At 40.9% G+C, this 15,433-nt stretch overlaps 3 protein-coding genes across 3 annotated transcripts in view; 1 reads left to right on the forward strand and 2 right to left on the reverse strand.

Annotated features, from left to right (window-relative positions):
- Positions 1-2,744, reverse strand: part of pex11a (peroxisomal biogenesis factor 11 alpha) — a 6,188-nt gene extending 3,444 nt beyond the window's left edge. The window contains exons 1-2 of the mRNA XM_053616842.1: positions 1,732-2,744; positions 1,537-1,652 (exon numbers count right to left, since the gene is read on the reverse strand). Coding sequence (XP_053472817.1) covers positions 1,537-1,652; positions 1,732-1,787 — 172 coding nt within the window. The 5' untranslated portion in view covers positions 1,788-2,744. The remainder of the gene's footprint in view (positions 1-1,536; positions 1,653-1,731) is intronic.
- A 2,688-nt stretch (positions 2,745-5,432) lies between these two features.
- Positions 5,433-14,231, forward strand: rnf113a (ring finger protein 113A). The gene is made up of 10 exons (XM_053616868.1): positions 5,433-5,581; positions 5,737-5,816; positions 9,839-9,937; positions 10,219-10,326; positions 10,687-10,796; positions 11,959-12,065; positions 12,184-12,273; positions 13,151-13,244; positions 13,476-13,582; positions 14,027-14,231. Exons 1-10 carry the CDS (start codon positions 5,476-5,478, stop codon positions 14,092-14,094), a joined length of 969 nt encoding a protein of 322 aa, XP_053472843.1. The 5' UTR covers positions 5,433-5,475; the 3' UTR covers positions 14,095-14,231.
- LOC128602801 (zona pellucida sperm-binding protein 3-like) lies at positions 6,538-8,509 on the reverse strand. The gene is made up of 6 exons (XM_053616856.1): positions 7,873-8,509; positions 7,670-7,788; positions 7,482-7,585; positions 7,235-7,415; positions 7,050-7,167; positions 6,538-6,971 (listed from the first exon to the last, which is right to left on the reverse strand). Exons 1-6 carry the CDS (start codon positions 8,419-8,421, stop codon positions 6,843-6,845), a joined length of 1,200 nt encoding a protein of 399 aa, XP_053472831.1. The 5' UTR covers positions 8,422-8,509; the 3' UTR covers positions 6,538-6,842.
- Positions 14,232-15,433: the final 1,202 nt, after the last annotated feature.

Consider the following 15,433-nt stretch of genomic DNA (forward strand, 5'->3'; position numbering starts at 1 on the left):
AGCCTTTTTCTGGTTGGAGGTTTGGACCTCGAGTCAAACACAGCATGAACATGATACTATGGTTGTATCGAGCTAAGTGTTCAATAAACATCAGATGATGACTATAGGCATACCGGCTTGCATCCATCCATTTATTCCAATTAATTTAATACAGCAAAATGTTACATTTCAGGCATCAGCAGGCATGGAAAGGGTGTTCCCTACTAATCATGGTGTATTCAAAATGTAAAGATATATGGGACATTTCACCATTAAAGTAACACTTGAGGCATCAATAGTCTTTAAAAAAAAAAAAAAAAAAAATCAACTTGTTTGTTACAGGGTTGAAGATCCAGGCTAACATTAGCCATTATTCAGTAAATGATGCTAACTTGGGAACCATGTGTCGCTTTCAACATCATCGCAAACACATTTTTAGAAGACGTTTTATTTATATAGCACCTTTCCAAAGCTCAAGGTCGCTTTACGTAGTGTATACCAAATACATAAGATACATACAACACAAACGTAATACATTGGGTGGGGAATAATGATTGAAAATACACTTCAAACAGATCAATTTTTTGCTGTGTCTACAAGGCAAAGAAGTGATGTTACGGAGGCAAAGAAGTGATGTTACGGAGGCAGAGAAGTGACGTTACGGAGAGTGAAAGGTAGAGTGCCACTACCTCTAGGACACTCCCTTCCAGTTTTGGAGCAGCAGCACAAAATGACCTTCCACCTGCAGTTGACAGCCAAAATCTAGACAGTGGACAGGTGAAGATTAGAAAAGAGCAGGTGATTTTCAACTGTCCAGTTTGGGTGAGTCTGCGCGCCCATGATGGCCTCAGATTCCTGTTCTTGGTTGACAGGAGCAGAACCCGACGTGGTCTTCTGTTGCAGCTCAGCTGCCTCACGGTTCGATGTTTTGTGCATGCTGCGATGCTTTTCTGCTCATTACATTCGTATAGAGTGATTATTTGACTTACTAGGATCCTACCTGGCAGCTCAGATCATCATTCTTCTCTGGTGATCTCTCTTTCATCAACAAGGCATCACCACCCACAGAATTGTCACTCGCTCAATGTTTTTTTTTGGGGGGGGGGGGATTTCACACCATTCTAGGTACAGACTGCTGCATGAGAGAATCGCAGGAGATCAGCAGTTCCTGAAATACTCAAACCAGCCCATCAGGAATTTAATTTGCATTTTGCAATAAGACAATTGCAGTGTAAACAACTAGGCTACTATTTTACCTTCCATAAATGCATTCTTTGAAAATTTTTGGTGGGACAAAAAAAAAAAAAAAAAAAAAAAAAAAAGAAGGTACTCTACTGATGGAATGTCCCATGTGACTCTTGTGATCAGTTATTTAAAAAGCAAAAATAATAATAATAAAAAAAGTGTCGATTTTGTTATTAAAGAAGAGATTAGGGAGAAAATTAGGATGGGGGGGGGGGGGGGTTTGGGTTCGAGGACTCAAAGGTAGTAATAAAGAGAAGATAGAGGGCCAGATGGAGTTTTATAGGACACCTCAACCACACGTGGGCCACTTACGCTTCCGTCCTGAGCTCATGCTGGACTCCAAACTCTGCAACTTCTGCACCACAACTTTTCTCTTTGCATCGTTTCGAAGCAGGTACTTGGCCAAAGCGCATGCGTACTGGGTCGCCCTGAACATAAGTCAAATTAGCTAAAGCTCACAATAGTGAAGCAGTGTAAAACACCAAGCTTTAATACTCGTTCACTCACCTGAAAATGCGATCCCTTCCTTGGCTCTGATTGGTGAATTTAATAAAAGGTTCCATTCCAACCGAAATCCCGGACTCGCTGTTTAAACTGAGAAACCTGTAACAATGTAACACTGTGACACTCAGCGTGCTCTAACCAGCTCTCCGCGCTCGCGCGATCACACTGTGTACCACTTGGAAAACTCCTGCGCATGCGCACGAGCTTTTACGGCAGGGCTTTGAAAATGCGTTTCACAACAACATGGCCAGTTCAAACTCATTCATGTTAAAGGTTTATTACATCACAGTGAATCACACAAACTCTAAAATATGAATAGAAACGACTTCATGGCCCGACTTTCATATTTCACTCCTGTTACACATGAAACTTAGGTGATAATTATGTATTTCTATGACATTATAGAATTCTAAACATTATACATTTCTAAAAATGAAACAAAAAAAAGGAATCTAGTGGAATATATTCGCAAATAGTAGATTGCACTGTGACATGACTTTCATTCATTTCTACTGTAGAAATTTAGAATAATGGCATTTTATCCCTTTCATGAATGAAAAGTAAACATAATGTCCATAAGTATTTTTTTAAAGGGCTTAAAAAAAATTCATCTTCCACTGTCCAGAATTGTTAACATTAGGGTCTAAAATATCAAATAAATGAAATATGTAAGGTTCAGGACAACAATATTAGAAAATATCATTTCTGGATCTAAAAAATGTACACAGTTTAGGATTGTTGCATGAGACAAGGAGGTTAAAAAAAAAACCAACATCTTCCCCAAAACAACAACACTAGTTTAAAAAAATGAATTAATTCAAAATCTGTTGTTGTTTTTTAATCCAAGGTGATCAGAGTCTTGAGTGTGTATGTGATTGTGCCCTGCGATGGACTGGCACCCTGTCCAGGGTGTACCCCGCCTTGTGCCCGATGCTCCCTGGGATAGACTCCAGGTTCCCCCATGACCCTGAAGAAGGAGTAAGCGGTAGAAGATGGTTGGTTGGATGGATGGATGATCGGAGTCTGGCACACACACACACACACACACACACACACACACACAAAAACTTTTTTTACTTTAATTATTTTGTTATTTCTTTCTCTCTTTTTTTTTGCATTTTATGTTAAAAAAAGTTAATAAAGATAATAGTCTAGAGAGCTACAGAAGTGTACGTTTATTTACAGTGATTTGGAGGTGATTTACATCTTAGGCCCACTGCGTTTTACTTTATATATGCTAGGTCAAATTATTCATAAACATGGAATTAGCTTCCACTGTTATGCTGATGATACACAGTTGTATGTTCCAGCGAAGCCAGAGGACAGACAGCAGCTTGATAAAGTTGAGGAATGTGTAAAGGACATTAGACGGTGGATACTTATTAACTTCCTTTTACTTAATTCTGATAAGACAGAACTACTTGTACTAGGACCACGTGTAGCTAGAAGTAAGCTTTCTGATCTCACAGTAACTCTGGATGGACTTTCCGTTTCATCATGTGCAGCAGTAAAAGACCTTGGTGTGATTATTGACTCCAGTCTTTCATTTGATGCTCATGTAGATAATATTACTAGGATAGTCTTCTTTCATCTCGGAAATATTTCTAAGATAAGAAATATATCGTTACTACATGATGCAGAAATATTAGTTCATGCTTTCGTCACCTCTAGACACCCCGATCTTATCCACACTGCACTGGCTCCCAGTGAAATCTCGCATTGATTATAAAATACTATTATTGACCTATAAAGCACTAAACGGTCTCGCGCCACAGTATCTAAATGAACTTTTGGTTTTCTACGATCCACCACGCCTACTTAGATCAAAAGATGCAGGCTATTTGACGGTACCTCGAATAGCGAAGGCTACAGCAGGGGGAAGAGCCTTCTCTTATAGAGCCCCACAGTTGTGGAACAGTCTTCCAAATAGTGTTCGAGACTCAGACACAGTCTCAGTGTTTAAGTCTAGGCTTAAAACGTATTTGTTTACTCAAGCCTACCATGACCAGACTTTCTGTTACGCAAAGCACAGTCTTAACAATCTCTCCCTCTATCCTTCTGCCGAGCCACTTTTATGGAGATACTAGAGATCCTGATCCTCTCTGCTCTCCGTACCTGCCTGATCCATTTCGGATGCCCTACCTCTGGATGGAGCTCGCATCTACTCCAATTCCACATGGACGTTCTCACTGTGGTTGCTGGGACTACGGTTGCGTCTAAGGCCCCGGGACTGCAATTACAACATGCAGTTTTGGACTCAGGTCTCCTTTGAACAGTGGACTAGTTCAACAAACAGACTTCATATGAAACCATAATAAACTTTCCTTTACTTTCACACTATCCGTTGTTACCCAGATGAGGACGGGTTCCCTTCTGAGTCTGGTTCCTCTCAAGGTTTCTTCCTCTTAACATGTTAGGGACTTTTTCCTCGCCACCGTCACCACCGGCTCGCTCAATAGGGATAAATTCACACATTTAAAATCTATATCCTGTGTTTATATGTCTCTGTAAAGCTGCTTTGAGACATTGTCCATTGTAAAAAGCGCCATACAAATAAAACTGAATTGAATTGAATACCTGAAAGTCATGTCATGAGTACAGTAGAATCTGCTCCTTATGTACATATTACAATGTTTAGAAAATAGTTAAACAGGTAATATAAAATTACATAACTGAACATAGAGAACAGAATTATTTATCAGTAACAGGAGTTAAATACGAAAGTCAGGGCATGAAGTCCTCTTCATTAATCCTTTGTTTGATTGTCTGTGTGATTTTATAGGAATGATTTAATATAAATTCATTACATCATAATTCATCATAATGTTGTGGACATCTCTGTACAATAAGCGTCACACAGGCTTAACAGTTTCTGAGGGGCAACGAATGTATGTTACTTTTAATCCGTTTAACTTTTAATAACGCTTTCTGTGCACTGAGCATAAATATCTAAGTCTTAACACTTTCTTATAGTCGGGGTGTGTTTAACGAAGCTGAAAGACCAAACCATGTTTTCTACTCCCTCACACAAACAGGCTACTTTAAACCCTAATGCACGTGTACACAAACATTCTGGAGTGCACAGTGTGGTCGTGTGAGTCCTGCCACAGCTCCTGTTCCTCCGGCTGGGTCTTAAGAAATCTGGTGAAAGGTCATGAAACATGAACATCACACATGGAAAGGAAGTTGCATCAGTTCCGAGCTCAGAGTTCATGATTTGTCTTATCATCCATAACATAAAGTCTTCTCTGCAATCCACGACACGCCCCATCATAACACACCGGCTCATTGATGGTTAGACCAATTTTTAACACCACTTCACTGATTACTAGCGTAAAAATATAACATCTATTCGTTTAGCAGACGCTTTTATCCAAAGCGACTTACAAATGAGAAAATACAAGCAAAGCGATATATCAAGCAGAGAACAATACAAGTAGTGCTACCGTACAAGATCCATTAATTGAGTTCTAGAAGAAGTAAAGTGTGCAGAGTAGAGATCAAAGTGCCAGAGTAAGGTTTTTTTTTAATGGTTTGTTTACGTGTTCACGGAAGAGGTGGGTCTTTAGCTGTTTTTACAGAAACATAAATGCTGTTTAAACATTTATTTGAAGATATCAAATCATATTTGCAAACTAGTTACTGATTGAACGCTGACTGAAATTCACCTCCGCTACTCGAGGTGGCGCTAAACCTCAACTCGAACGCCTCTTAACGCTCCTGGTTTGTTTGTGAGCGGAATTCAAGATGGCGGAGACTGAGGAAACAAAACCAGCAACCTGCACGTTTCTTTTTAAGAAATCGAGCAAGAAATTCTCCGCACGCAAAAGAAAAGCCAGTGACAGCGACAAAGGTAAAGTTCGCAATATATTTCCCACAAAACAGTAAGTATGAATGACTTAACTCTAGCTTATAAGTGTAAACGCAGGAGCGAGCTATTCAGTTTTGCTAACTGTGTAGGAATCATGAAGCTCTTTTAAAGCCATGGCGGTTTGTTTGTTTATTTAGACAGAAGCAGCGATGAGGAGAAAAACGCCGTGGTGAAAAGGGAGAAGAAACCAAGCTCTCACAACCCCATGATACAGCGGGTGAGTCTGGTATAATCATTACTGAAAAGGTGCAATAGTCGAATTCCTTACTTGTGCGAAGAAGTAGAGCATGATTTAATATATAAAAAGCGCGCTTTGATCTTAATTCGCTGAGAAAACCCGTTTGGGAAATTGACTTCCGGTCCAGAATGCTTGTTTTTAGATGCGCCTCCTGTTAATCATTGTATTGACACCTTATGGGCCACCTACAGGTGCATCTCAAAAGATGTGAAGATTGTTTATAAGTTAACTCCCCCTCGTAATTGTTTTAAAAAAAAAAAACAAAAAACCACACACTTCATAGCCTGGATTCTTCAAACAAAGAGAAATTAAATGTTTTGTTTTAATCTTGACTACAAAACGCCAGCATCTAAAAACATTAGAATAAAGAATTAATAGAAGTGTCAAGATGAGAAGAGCTCTAATCAGCTAATGAACTGAACACCTGCAAAAGGTTTCTTAAGCCTTTAATCTCCCAGGCTGGTGCAGTACACACAACCACAGTCAGTTTAGAGATTGAAAGTGGATCGTTTGGATGGAAGCTTAAGTTCCAGTTACCTTCTGGCTAGCCCTCAGAGAAATAGAGCCCCTGCTTGCACTCTGCCCATTACAAGACAAGAGCATACTCAATTGTGTCAGAAGTAACAAGGACTCACGAGACATGCAAGTTATGAAGTTTTATTTAGACAAGGAGTCATTAGACTACCAGACATTTTCCAGAACCATGATTGGGCCAAGGCTCACTTCTCTCTCCAGATGCAAGCCTGCAGATAAAGGTAGAGTACATGAAGAGGTTACAAAGCTACAACACCAACAGAATCATAGGTTGTGTAATGGCAGTTCAGGTCATAGAGTGCAAAGACAAGTTACATGAACACCAACATGGTTCTCCCAAATACCTTGCTCTGATGGGAGATCACGACCCTTCCTTGAACCACAACTGCTGCTACAACAACTGCATACCTGGTCAACACCATATGCAGCAGTCCATCTAGGAAGAAACAGTAGTGTGTTAGTGGTCACAGCTCAGCTGCACTGAACCAACACTGCCACGGTCATAGCAACATACCTGTTGCCTGAGAAGGAACAAGCCTTGTGCTCAGCATCAGCAGGGGCAGATGCTGCTGTTGCCTTCAAGATGCATGCAATATAGAACTGGCAACAGAGGGAGAACAAGTTACATTCTGACAGCTAAACAGGCCCATCACCCCTGCCCAAACAGTCATCACCTACCCAGCTACTGTTCACATGCTGAAACTTGAATGCCTCCAGCTGAATCCCCAGTTTAGCCGCCTGAGTTTGGGGCATGAAGCGGGAACTGGAATGTGCAAGCTTGGCATCAATCAGGCATCTGGAAGGATTTACACAGTCAGGAATGTTCAGGACAGTTTACAAAGGCTCAAACAAACCTCACTCACCCATGGTTCTCAATGAAGGAATATCTGGGGAGTGCATTTACATCAGGGACAGCAGTGGCCACACAGCTGTCTACAAAGACACGCAGGGGCACATGGTTGAACTGCACCACCGATGCCTCAATATTTATAAGCTCACCCAGCTGGAAGACGTAGTCCGAAGGTCTTTCAAATATCCAGTCATCTACAAGAAGATTCATTAGTAACTCACCCTCAAACAAGCAAGCTACAGTTCAACCATGATACAAACCAGTCATGAGCCTCAGGAAGAAGAGGAGACGTTCCTCAGCACCTTGGGCAGAAGCATATGGAATCCAAGCAGGCAGGAGAGCACTGCTACTCACATTGTGGAATCTGGAAAGCATTCAAAACAGGACCATCACAAATGAGCACATCCTCCAAGTAAACCCAAACAGATTTCGTGGAATTGAGCAATACCTCCTATAGTGACACTCAACAAAAGCCAGAGCACCAGGACTTCTTAGAATGGGAGCACTACTTATAGGTGCTGAAGCAATACCAAGGGTGAAGATATAGACCAGCTCATTTGCGGTCACCTGAATGAGAGATGCAAGTGTAAACTATGAGGTGTAGAGGTGAGCTTAAAGCAAGACTAAGGTATTCAGCAATAGAAGACTTACAGTCAACTTGCTGTTGCAGCCATGCAGTGGGGAGTCATACACAAGGACTTGAGAAGAAACATCCACCCCTTTGGCAGCACAGCCTCCCAGTGTGAGAGCTGCAATATTGAGGGGTGCACTAGTACCAAACAGGTCTTTTCTCACCTCTACATACACTGCAGTCTCATTGCACCTTGCTGTTACACTCTGGGTAGGAACATCATTAGACCGTCTCATGAAGTTCACTGGTGCTGGTGGGGTTGGGATTTGTGGTGCTGCTGGATAACGCCAAGTCAGTTTCTTCACTGGCCTCTGCATTACTTGCTGGTCTTGAGCATCTGAAGGATTTTGAAAGTGCAATCCAAGTGGGGCTACTGCAGGACTTCCACTCTGGGGACCACTTTGTGTCCACTGAGAAGGCAACCCAGCACTCACTTGCAGTGAAGGATGACTTGGCTTGTTAGGTTGAAGCCCAGCAGGAACATTGATCAATCCTGGCCGTTGTGCTGCTGACAACCCAACTGCCAATAACAGGAGCTGTATACCAAACCCCACTTGGCTGAAATCCATTGCTCTTATCAAACAACTGCAAGTACACCACTACTTGGCGAGCACCTCCTATTTATGCAGGCAGGTATTCAAGCGTTTCTTAACATCCTGACGTTCTTCTGAGCCTGTTGAGTTACTAATTGGTCTGCCTAACAGGTGACAGCAATTAGAATTTTACTGCCCCTTGCATGTGATTGGACCAAGTGCTTAATTCTCTTAATTGTCTAGGTCACATGACCTAGCTAAGCAATTTGCCAAACAGAGAACTAAACTGTAACTTTAGTCCTTGATTGAGGATGTGAGGTAAAAAAGAAATATAAAAAACTGAAATGTCTTGTGTTGCCACAGGACATTTATAGTGAGCTGCAAAACAAACATACCTGCAGGTTAATTAAAGGGGGGATATTGCTGTGGGCATATGGGTTAGAAAGGAGTAATAGAAAGCAAGGGGGTATTCCTGAAAGCAAGATTAACTTGGCGTTACATAAACCCTGAAGTCTAGGTTGATTAACCCAAACAATGCTTACGCTGAGTTTTCCGGTTCCAGAACATTTGTGAGGAGTAAGTTCAATGAAGAGTGGAGATGAACAGAATCCAAGTTGCTTGAAGTCCAGTGTGAAGTTTCCACAGTCAGTGATGATTTGGGTTGCCATGTCATCTGCTGGTGTTGGTCCACTGTGTTTTCTCAAGTCGAGAGTCGATGCAGCGTCAACCAGGAGATTTTAGAGAGCTTCATGCTTCCATCTGCTGACGAGCTTTATGGAAATGCTGATTTCCTTTTCCTGCAGGACTCGGCACCTGCCCACAGTGCCAAAACTTCTAGTAACTGGTTTACTGACCGTGGTGTTACTGTGCTCGATTGTCCAGCCGACTCGCCTGACCCGAACCCCATAGAGAATCTACAAGAGACACCAGACCCGACAATACAGACGAGCTGAAGACCGCTATCAAAGCAACCTGGACTTCCAGAACACCTCAGCAGTGCCACAGGCTGATCGCCTCCATGCCACGCCGCACTGATGCAGTCATTCCTGCAAGAGGATTCAAGTGCATAAATTAACATACTTTTCAGGTCACCATTTCTGTATTATAAATTCTTAATTCGGACATTTTGAGATACCGGATGTTTGATTTGCGTGAGCCGTAAGCCGTAATCATCGAGATTAAAACAAAAAGAAGTTTGAAATGTTTCACTTTATGTGTAACGAATCTAGAATATATGAGAGTTCCACTTTTTGAATTAAATTAGGGGAGGAAAATGAACTTTTGCACGATATTCAAATTTTTTGAGATGCACCTGTAATATCCTGGGGCGGCGGAGCTTTGTGAACGTGGGCGGGAATCATTCACCTGTAGAATTCATTTAACTGGTAAATATATATAAATATCTATATCCTTACACCAAATTTCATGCCAACTTCATTGAACTGTATTTTAGACCAAGAAGGTGGAAAAAGAAGTGGTTTCCTCCAGCGAAAGTGATGAAGACAAAGAAGCCAAGAAGATCACAGTGGCTTATAAATCCACTCGCTCAGCGGTGAGAAAATATTATTATTATTTATTTATTATTTATTTATTTCATTTAGCCGTGTATACAATATTGGCTGTTTACCAGTGGTCTGGATTTAACTCTGCATTCAAGCTGTGATCATAGTCACACAGTACTCTAACATCCACCCTGAAGTTACATCAAGCCTAATAATCCACGAATAATCCGTCCGAGATCCGATGTTTTGAATTAAAGCCCTGCTTGTCGAAGGAACTAGAGGACGTAGAGTCTGAGATTCAGCTTGTGTGTCTTTGCTGCGTTCGAGACAGAAACCAGAGGGACCGGACGACATGGGAGCCACCGCCGTGTACGAGCTGGACACCGAGAGAGATAAAGACGCTCAGGCCATCTTTGAACGCAGCCAGAAAATCCAGGAGGTGAGTTGAGCGGACTCAAACGACCGGTCCAGCAGGACAACGTGTACAAATTGTATAATCAGATCAGTTTTCTAGTACGGATACGTCCTGTGTTCCTGGTATTCCCTTCTCTCGGTTCTCAATTTCTACCAAAAATAGAAAGTAAACATATATAAACGGGACTTGATCTTTTCTTTTCTTTTTTTTTTCTGGGTTTCATTCATTTTATAAATTAGTATTCAGTTACAGTTTGTTAAGTTCCTTGTTTACAAAGCAGCTGCATTTTATTGCGTAACCGCTAACGATCAGCTATAAATAAGACAATTGGAGGTTGTTTTCACTTTTTGCCTAGCACCAGGAGACATGTGATTTTCTTCTTAGGAACTGCAAGGTAAAGAGGATGATAAAATCTACCGCGGCATCAACAACTATCAGAAGTTCATTAAGCCTAAGGACACCACCATGGGTAATGCTTCATCTGGCATGGTCAGGTATGTGGATATAGTGACGGGTTCATGGATGGCCTTTTCTTATAACCGGTGTCATCGCCATCGTCGCTTTCTTCATCTTTCTTCTTGCTTCTTCTTCTTTCTTTCTTTCTTTCTTTCTTTCTTCTTCTTTCTCCTTCCATCCTTTCTTCTTCCTTCCATCTTTCTTCTTTTTCTTCTTCTTTCTTCCTTCCTTTCTTCTTCTTCCTTCTTTCTTCCTTCCTTTCTTCTTCTTTCTTCCTTCCTTTCTTCTTCTTTCTTCTTCTTCCTTCCTTTCTTCTTCTTCCTTCCTTCCTTTCTTCTTCTTTCTTCTTCTTTCTTTCTTTCTTCCTTCCTTTCTTCTTTCTTCTTCCTTCTTTCTTTCTTTCTTCCTTCTTTCTTCTTCTTCTTTCTTCTTCTTCTTTCTTCTTCCTTCTTTCTTTCTTCCTTCCTTTTTCTTTCTTTCTTTCTTTCTTTCTTTCTTCCTTCCTTTCTTCTTCTTTCTTCTTCCTTCTTTCTTTCTTTCTTTCTTTCTTTCTTTCTTCCTTCCTTCCTTCCTTTCTTCTTCTTTCTTCTTCCTTCTTTCTTCTTCTTTCTTCTTCTTTCTTCCTTCCTTTCTTCTTCCTTCTTTCTTCCTTCCTTTCTTCTTCTTTCTTTCTTCCTTTCTTCTTCTTTCTTCCTTCCTTTCTTCTTCTTTCTTCCTTCCTTTCTTCTTCTTTCTTCTTCTTCCTTCCTTCCTTTCTTCTTCTTCTTTCTTCTTCTTCCTTCCTTCCTTTCTTCTTCTTTCTTCTTCTTTCTTTCTTTCTTCCTTCCTTTCTTCTTTCTTCTTCCTTCTTTCTTTCTTTCTTCCTTCTTTCTTCTTTTTCTTTCTTCTTCCTTCTTTCTTTCTTCCTTCCTTTTTCTTTCTTTCTTTCTTTCTTTCTTCCTTCCTTTCTTCTTCTTTCTTCTTCCTTCTTTCTTTCTTTCTTTCTTTCTTTCTTCCTTCCTTCCTTCCTTTCTTCTTCTTTCTTCTTCCTTCTTTCTTCTTCTTCCTTCTTTCTTTCTTTGTTCCTTCCTTCCTTCCTTTCTTCTTCTTCCTTCCTTTCTTCTTCTTTCTTCTTCCTTCCTTTCTTTCTTTCTTTCTTCCTTCCATTCTTCTTCTTCTTCTTCTTCTTCACACAGTTGTGTGATGTGTTCTGTTTGATAGGAAAGGACCAATCAGAGCCCCTGAGCACCTGAGGGCTACAGTGCGGTGGGACTACCAGCCCGACATATGCAAAGATTACAAAGAGACGGGCTTCTGTGGATTCGGAGGTGTGTGTGTGTGCGTGCGTGTGCGTGCGTGCGTGGGAATACGTTAGGATGGATTTTAGTAATGTAATCCACCGGTTGACTCGGTGATGACAGAAACGTGTCTTTGTTTCCGCTTCAGACAGCTGCAAGTTCTTGCACGACCGCTCCGATTACAAACACGGCTGGCAGATCGAGAGGGAGCTGGAGGAGGGACGCTACGGTGCTAACGGTGAGCCGAAGCAGGACGTGAAGCGCTGTTCATATAACTATACATATAATATAATCGCATACAAATATACTGTTTATTCGTACAGTCGGGTGAACATGCTCCTATTTTGTACTCATTTCTAACGTCATCCAACTTTAAAAAAAAAATGACTAATTATATTATAAGCAATAACAAGCAAATAGTTAACATCTTTACACGAATTTCGTAGTATTTGGTACGTCTTCCTTTTGCTTTAACGACAGCGTGTAAAAAGTAATAAAACCTCAGTCTCAGATTTTTCAACTCCACTGTGTGTGTGTGTGTGTGTGTGTGTGTGTGTGTGTGTGTGTGTATAATAAAAATAAATACTGTATAATAAACTGTAAATGTATAAGGAAATTCACTCACTTGTTGTGCCTGAATTGGGTTAAAAATAAAATAAGGTAACGTTAATGAAGAAAAAAAGCCTCTGTGGTTTAATCCCATCTGAATATATTCTCAGTATTTAATCTCCAGAATACATTTACTCCAAGTACAGTGTATATGTCTCTCATATTTTTAGTATGAAGTTAAGATAACTAACCACAAAGACCCCCCCCCCGCCCCCCCCAATGTTATTTTAACCCACGCTTACCAAGGGTGTAAATAATTGTGGAACTGACTGTGTAGTACTTTTATTGTGAACTTAGTTTAAAAAAATAATAATAATAATAATAATAATGATGATGATGTCATTAACGTTACGATAGAGCGTCCTTTTTAAAAGTTCGGTTTTATGTGATCGTGATCGTGCTACTGGAGCAAGTCACATTTATTTATTAAGATATTAAAATAGCTTCCGTTTGAGAATTCCTGCAGTTAATATGCACCCGTCTTTTTTTTTTTTTGTACTTCACAGACGAAGAAAACTATGAGGTGAGCAGCGACGAGGAGGATCTGCCTTTCAAGTGCTTCATCTGCAGGGATTCGTTCAAGAACCCGATTATAACAAAGTGAGTCTCAAACACAAGTTAACAGGCCGTGGGGTTCGTTCCGTCCTTTACGTAGGGGGCTGGTCTGCCATTTTATTTCCAAATAGATGGACGGGATCATATGTACATGTACGGTAAACTTAACCATGCATATTTAAAAAAAAAAAAAAAAGAATACGTTTTTATATAAAATTAATGTTGTGTGTATTTAAAGCTGCATTCATGACACGGACACACTCTTTGTGTTATCAGGTGTAGGCATTATTTCTGCGAGGCCTGCGCTCTGCAGCACTACCGCAAGTCCAAGCGCTGCTACGTCTGCAACCAACAAACCAACGGAGTCTTCAACCCAGCCAAAGGTAACTAACCAGCTGCTCGACTCAGCTCAAGGAGCTCAGGTTCTAATGAACTTCAGCCAAGAATAAAAACGCACACAGTAGTCCGGTTTACGCTAAACGTGATCGATCAGCCAAGACTTCGGACTCGGAAGTCCGAAGGCTAAGGGAAGCATAATGGCTACCAGTCACCTCAGTCGGCTTTGCGGAGTTGCTGATACGCGGTCGTGTATAGATTTGGACGAAAGGACGTCACAGTTTTTGTGCAAAAAAAATAAAAAAATTCCTTGGCTCATTGACTAGGTTTATTGAAACAAACCGTGGTTTATTGTGTAAATTTCTTTTTATTTATATAAAAAATGTAACGAGAGTCTTTGTATTATGATATGGTAAAGAAAAGAAAAGAAAAAGGAATTGTGGGTATGTTCTCATAACTCGCCTTCCCCCCCCCGTTTTTCCTTTCTCAAGAGTTGATGGCGAAGATGCAGAAACGTGAGGCTGCTGGAGACCAGCCACCGTCAGACGAGGAAGACTAGCATTCCTGTCACCTCCCTGTCATTCCCGTCCTGCTGTTCCCGTTATTCCCCGAGTTTTGTAAATTAATTAATAAAAAATAAATTCTCTCTCTCTTTTTTTTTTTAACCACTTGTTTGTTTAACCCTTTGTCTCCGTTCCGTTCTTCCGTCGGAATGGAAATGGACTCATTTTCAGGATAAACAGATGGATTATTTCAAGTCCGTTATAAGATGAGTCAGGACGCTGTTGGGTTTCTGTGTGTAGAGTATCGTGACTGTGTTTAGCTGCTGGTGAGCAGGGCGGTGGGAAAGGAGAGGGGTGTGAGCCCGCTGCTGGGCGAACAATGGTGTTGAACCTCTCCACAATAACACTGGTACATAAAGATAAAACGGACCGCGAAGAGAATGAATTTTTAATGCATCCTACAACAAACGGACGCAATCAGAGACGCAAATTAGTTCCGTACGGGGCGTCTGTTCTGTGCAGTCAGACAGCGTCCTCAAAGATAAACGTGACTGTCTTTAGGTCCTCACGTTACACGTTACGCTCATATCCCTTGCTGTATAACGAGTGTCGTCCCGCCCCACCCCGGTATAACCAAGACAACCAAAGATTTTACACTTAAACGGGGGAAAAAAAGTAGGAGCAGATTGTATGGCATAAAGGAGCAATTTAAACGTTATTATTGCCTCTAGGAAACTCGTGAATCGTTTCAGCCGGAAACTCTCTGTGCGTACGTGAGTACTTTTTGTCGTGCTGTGAAGCGCGTATTTGATAAAACACAGGCTCTTTCCGGCAGCACATTGAACTCGCTCACGTCTCTCATTTTTAAACGTTTTTCGGATGAAAACACACTGGTCGACGATCAAGGAGCTGTTTGGAGCAAGAGATAATCGCTGCACTGGAAAATTTCATGGAATCGTATATATTTAAAAAGAATTTATAGAACAGGTTTATCAGGTAATACGTTATCGTACATAGTCCAAGACTAATAATAATTGGATTAAAAAATATAACGAGAAACATGATTGTTGATATGGTGAGGTTTTCTGTAAGACGTTTATTTAAAGGGGTCATGATGTGAGAAATCTAATTTTCCTTCATCTTTTGACATATAAGATAAACTTTATTGATCCCACACTGGGGAAATTCCCTAAGAGGTCGTTGTATAATTAAAATGTCCTGCAGGTGGCATCACTTCGTACGTCGTCCTCGGTACAAAAAGAGCAGTAAATTTAACCAAGCTCCAAAAAACGGCTTGTTTGGATGTGGTGGGACTTGTGATGTCACACAGGCAAGCTACTTTTACATCACCGTCGGCCACGCCCACTGGTGAATACATTACCGCACGTGTTATGG

This window comes from Ictalurus furcatus, chromosome 2 (assembly GCF_023375685.1).
Source record: "Ictalurus furcatus strain D&B chromosome 2, Billie_1.0, whole genome shotgun sequence".
NCBI classification, from domain to species: Eukaryota; Metazoa; Chordata; class Actinopteri; order Siluriformes; family Ictaluridae; genus Ictalurus; species Ictalurus furcatus.